The sequence below is a fragment of the Watersipora subatra genome, chromosome 8 (genome assembly GCF_963576615.1).
Source record: "Watersipora subatra chromosome 8, tzWatSuba1.1, whole genome shotgun sequence".
Lineage (NCBI taxonomy): Eukaryota > Metazoa > Bryozoa > Gymnolaemata > Cheilostomatida > Watersiporidae > Watersipora > Watersipora subatra.
Genome location: NC_088715.1, coordinates 17,830,291 through 17,834,487, shown reverse-complemented (window position 1 = coordinate 17,834,487; position 4,197 = coordinate 17,830,291). Strand labels below are relative to the sequence as shown.

The window sequence follows — 4,197 nt, the reverse complement described above, 5'->3', positions numbered from 1 at the left end:
AATAGCAACAAATAGTAACGGACCGGGTATAAGGCAGTTGCCCGCAATCCATTACAATATATAGAGTTGTTGCTACCGCAAGAAGCCATGTTTTTCCAACCGTGCGCAGGCGCTTTAGTTCTATTTCCTGTCTCGAGTTTGGCAATAGTTAAGTCGAGACGAGACCGATACGAGACGAGACAGGTCGATACTCGAGACGTCTCGTGTCTCGTTCCACCTCTATGTCATGGTGCTGTATTTTTCAATCCTTCTCCTATAGTAGTGTTTTGTTAGAAGTGACGGTCAAGTAAAGGGTGGCGTTGTATTTTTTGACTAGTTCGTCAGAATTTTGGGAAGATAAACTCGACCCGTTTACGGGCAAAAAGATGCTAATTTCGCCTATATTTTGCACTCACCTTTGAGTGGAGCAACATTAACGCTGTCAACGTCTGAATTTTTGCTAAACTGCTTTTCATATACGTTGAAGTATCAGACTGAGTTAAACAAAAAACTTCTTTGAGTGAAAGATTTTTAACCGGATCCAGTTCTTAATTATTTCGATAGCGCCACTTACAAAGTTTGCAAGAAAACATCATAAAGCCTTAAAGAACAGATATTAGAAAACGAACTCCGATATGCTATAACAATGGCCGCTATTATGTCAGACCGTGTTTCTGAAAAGTATTCTCATTGTTCATCAAAACACTTTAAAGTCTTCAGGTAAACATTGGTTGTAGATTGTAAACTATATTATGGACTGATATAAAGACAACGGATCAAATTTAGACCTTGATGGCTTCGAATCGGAGTTTAGTTCTGATCATTGTGATGATTGATCTTTCACACATGCATTAAAATTACTGATGTTATCAAATTAAAATTAAAAAATCAAAACTCAAAATATTAAAGTTATTGTTGTAACCGAGTCATTATTAGTACTATTTTGTTGGTGATTTTCTATTGATCACTTTCTCCTTTTACGGTTCGTAAAGATCAAAGAATGTCAAAGTGGTGGTCAAATTGAGGTGTCATTCATAAAGGTGGCACTGTGTTTTTCAACCCTGTCAGGGTTGAAAAACACAGCTTCTACCTGGTGTGATGTCATAATAATTGTGACATGCGATGTACTTATAATACTGTGATTAGTAGATGATGCTGGTGTGATATTTCAATTGGCTAATGATTTTAGTGGGATATTGTCATTGGCAGGTAAAATTAGTATCATGTTTCAATTAAAACATTATTTTGCTATGGTATTTTGTTTGCTTATTACTGTTAGATACCCCTGGTAGATATTGTTTGTATGATATTATGATTACCAACTGGTTTGGTATGATGTTCAAAAGAATGTTGACATAACACGATTACTACTTTCTCATTGTAGCTATTCCAAGGCAAAGTTTGATCAAGTAAGGCTTCATTTATTAAAAATACACTGTTTGTCTGGTGCATCTAAATGATCCAGGCGCTTTGTATCCATGTAATTCAACATTCTTGCAGCAATTTGTTATGTGCTTTGTAGAGTTTTGCTAGATACTAGCGTGATAAGTTTGGAGTTATAGCTCACTGGTCTATTTTAGATATGTAGATCGTGAAACCTATACAATGGATAAAAGCATTCTAATTAGTGGAATATTACTACAAAATGTAAAAAGCATAAAATGTATAAAGCATTATGTAGAAACATATAACATGCAGGAAAACTGACAAATAATACCGAATAGCAAGCAAAATGACATATTATGTATAACATCTATTTCACTAACCTTGTGCCTCCGTAATCACATTACTAGCATACTAGCGTCACATTCTTTAGTCTATTCGCTATTTGTGAAAAACAGCTGTAAATATGTCAGGTAAGTCTTATCTGCTGACAATCTAAAACTAAACTATAAACAAGACAAAGAAAAAGAGCGGCAACAAACAAAATTTGGTGACCCAAAAGCAGCGCTATCATTGGTCATCATCATTAGACCACCTAAGGCAACCGGTGCAGAGGACAGGCTGGCTGTCCATGAATCACCACTGAGGGTGACCAGAGTGCGCAAAAACTAATGGCCAAAGCAGTTATAGGAATGTGAGGCAATGCTTACTAGGCTCTTCACACTCCCATCTAAATTTATCAAATTTACTAAAATAATATGGTCCCAGTGTTCTTTAAAGTTTTGATTTATTGAATATATGATTGCTAAAATACTCTACATATAATGATCATGCTATTTGATTAAGCTACACTAAATCTACTATAACGTCCAAAGCCACATTTACGCTTTGGCGATCACGACTATCTTCTGGATAGGTCGTTTTAGCATTGTCGCAGGTGCCAGTGGTCTGCCCATTCTGTCCAAGTGCCTGTTGGCAAGCCGCAGGATCACATTGCATACAACACCGTCCTCACCTTTTATGGCGTCTTCAATAACTCCCCATCTCCAGGCGTTCCTAGGCTGATTCTCTTCTTTTAGAAGCACAACATCTCCCAGCTTGACACTTTCTTTACTACTTAACCACTTTTGTCTCAGGGTTAGATGCCGCATGTAGTCGACTTTCCAGGCGACCCAAAACTCCTGAGCAAATTGCTGAGCTATTTTCCATTGTGTCCGCCTATAGAGCTCGTCATTCTGAAACTTTCCTGGTGGTGGAGCTGCAAGCTGGGTGCTTTTCATGGTCAACAAATGGTTGGGAGTGATTATATCTTCATCAGCGTTGCTGATGTTGGTTGTTGTGAGCGGTCTATGGTTTAATATACTTGCCGCTTCATAAAAAGCAGTTCTCAGGGTTTGAGTCCCAAGCCTTCCCTTGTACTTAGCAGCCATGCCATTTAACACAGCTCGTACAGAGCTGATCATTCGCTCCCATACACCTCCTTGGTGACTCGCCTCTGGACTGTTCATTCGAAATTCTATTTTATTTGCGATGAGGTAGTTTCTTACATCTTAATCTGTAGTCACATCGATTTGCCTTTGAAACTCATTCTGTGCACCTACGAAGTTGGTGCCTTGATCACTAAATAGCGTCTAAACAGGTCCTCTGATGGCCACAAAACATCTCAATGCGTTGATAAATGCATCCGTGGTCAATTCTTCTAACAGTTCGATATGAATGGCTCGGGAGTATAAGCACGGAAACAACAGTCCCCACCGTTTGAGCTCTGATCTCCTGTCCTTCACCATAAAATGACCAAATACATTCATGCCTACATGAGCGAATGGTGGGGTTTGCTCTATTCGTTCCGGAGGTAACTGGCCCATCTGTTTTTAAGCCAGTCTGGCAACTTATCACTCAACTTCTCATTTTCTTGACAATCATTTAGTATAGCGATCTCTGGTGTTGATTGCATTCCACTTCTAATGTGTGATAGAAAATCTCCAAATTCTCTGAGTGCTTTTCCATCTTTGGGATGTATTCTCGACCAAGCAGCAAGCTTGTTGCGAAAAGTGCGAACAATACTTTGCTTGTTGCCATATCTTTCTTTAAGCATAGCTCTTGCATCTAGATATGCTTCGTTAGTATTGGTCACAAAGTGTCCATTGATGCACTTCTTGGCTTCTCCTCCAACGAACCTTTTTAGGTGTCTGAGACGTTCCTTCCCATTGATGTTTTTAGCCTCTAAATAAGCATCTAGATCTACTTGCCAGTCAGTAAAATCTAGCAAATCTCCTGTAAAAAGAGAAGGTTCTACTGATGTTCTTTTTGCAGTGGCTTTATTCATTGTTGAAACAAGACTTTCTGCAAGCTGACGCACTGCATCTAATCCATCTGAGGCGGGCGTTGCAGAGCGCTCTACTTTGTCTGTACTGGCAAGTGGGGGTAATGGCCGAGGTGTGTCATTCTCAGTAATAACAATTACGTCTTGTGGTGTGACAGGAGTTGCTTCTTTCGGTGTGGGATTTCTTCGGCTTTGCCTTTGTCTTTTGAGTTCTTCATAGATTTGCATCTCTTTTGCAAACTGCTCCTTCGCTTTCTGCAGTACAGATTCAGCTTCTTTGAGCTCTTTTTCTTCTTCTTCATCTTGAATCTGTAGGGCTGCCACTTTTTCTGTCATAGACTCCTTGATAGTCTCAAACTCGTTCGATAGATCGCTAAACATACTTTCTACACTCTTATCTGGTTTATTAGCACATAAAACACACATTTCCTTGTGCGCTGTACAGATATGATCAAAACCCTGTTGGAAGGTAGAACTACATTCCTCTAACTGGTGTAAATCAAGAGATTCAA

General features: G+C 39.2%; 1 protein-coding gene across 1 annotated transcript; it reads right to left on the bottom strand.

The window, feature by feature from the left end:
- Window positions 1-2,243: 2,243 nt before the first annotated feature.
- On the bottom strand, window positions 2,244-2,870 carry LOC137402339 (uncharacterized). Its single transcript, XM_068088838.1, has one exon. It carries the CDS (start codon window positions 2,868-2,870, stop codon window positions 2,244-2,246), a length of 627 nt encoding a protein of 208 aa, XP_067944939.1.
- Window positions 2,871-4,197: the final 1,327 nt, after the last annotated feature.

Coding starts and splice junctions, on each gene's coding strand:
- LOC137402339 (XM_068088838.1), bottom strand. CDS start 2,870: ATGAACAGTCCAGAGGCGAGTCACCAAGGAGGTGTATGGGAGCGAATG.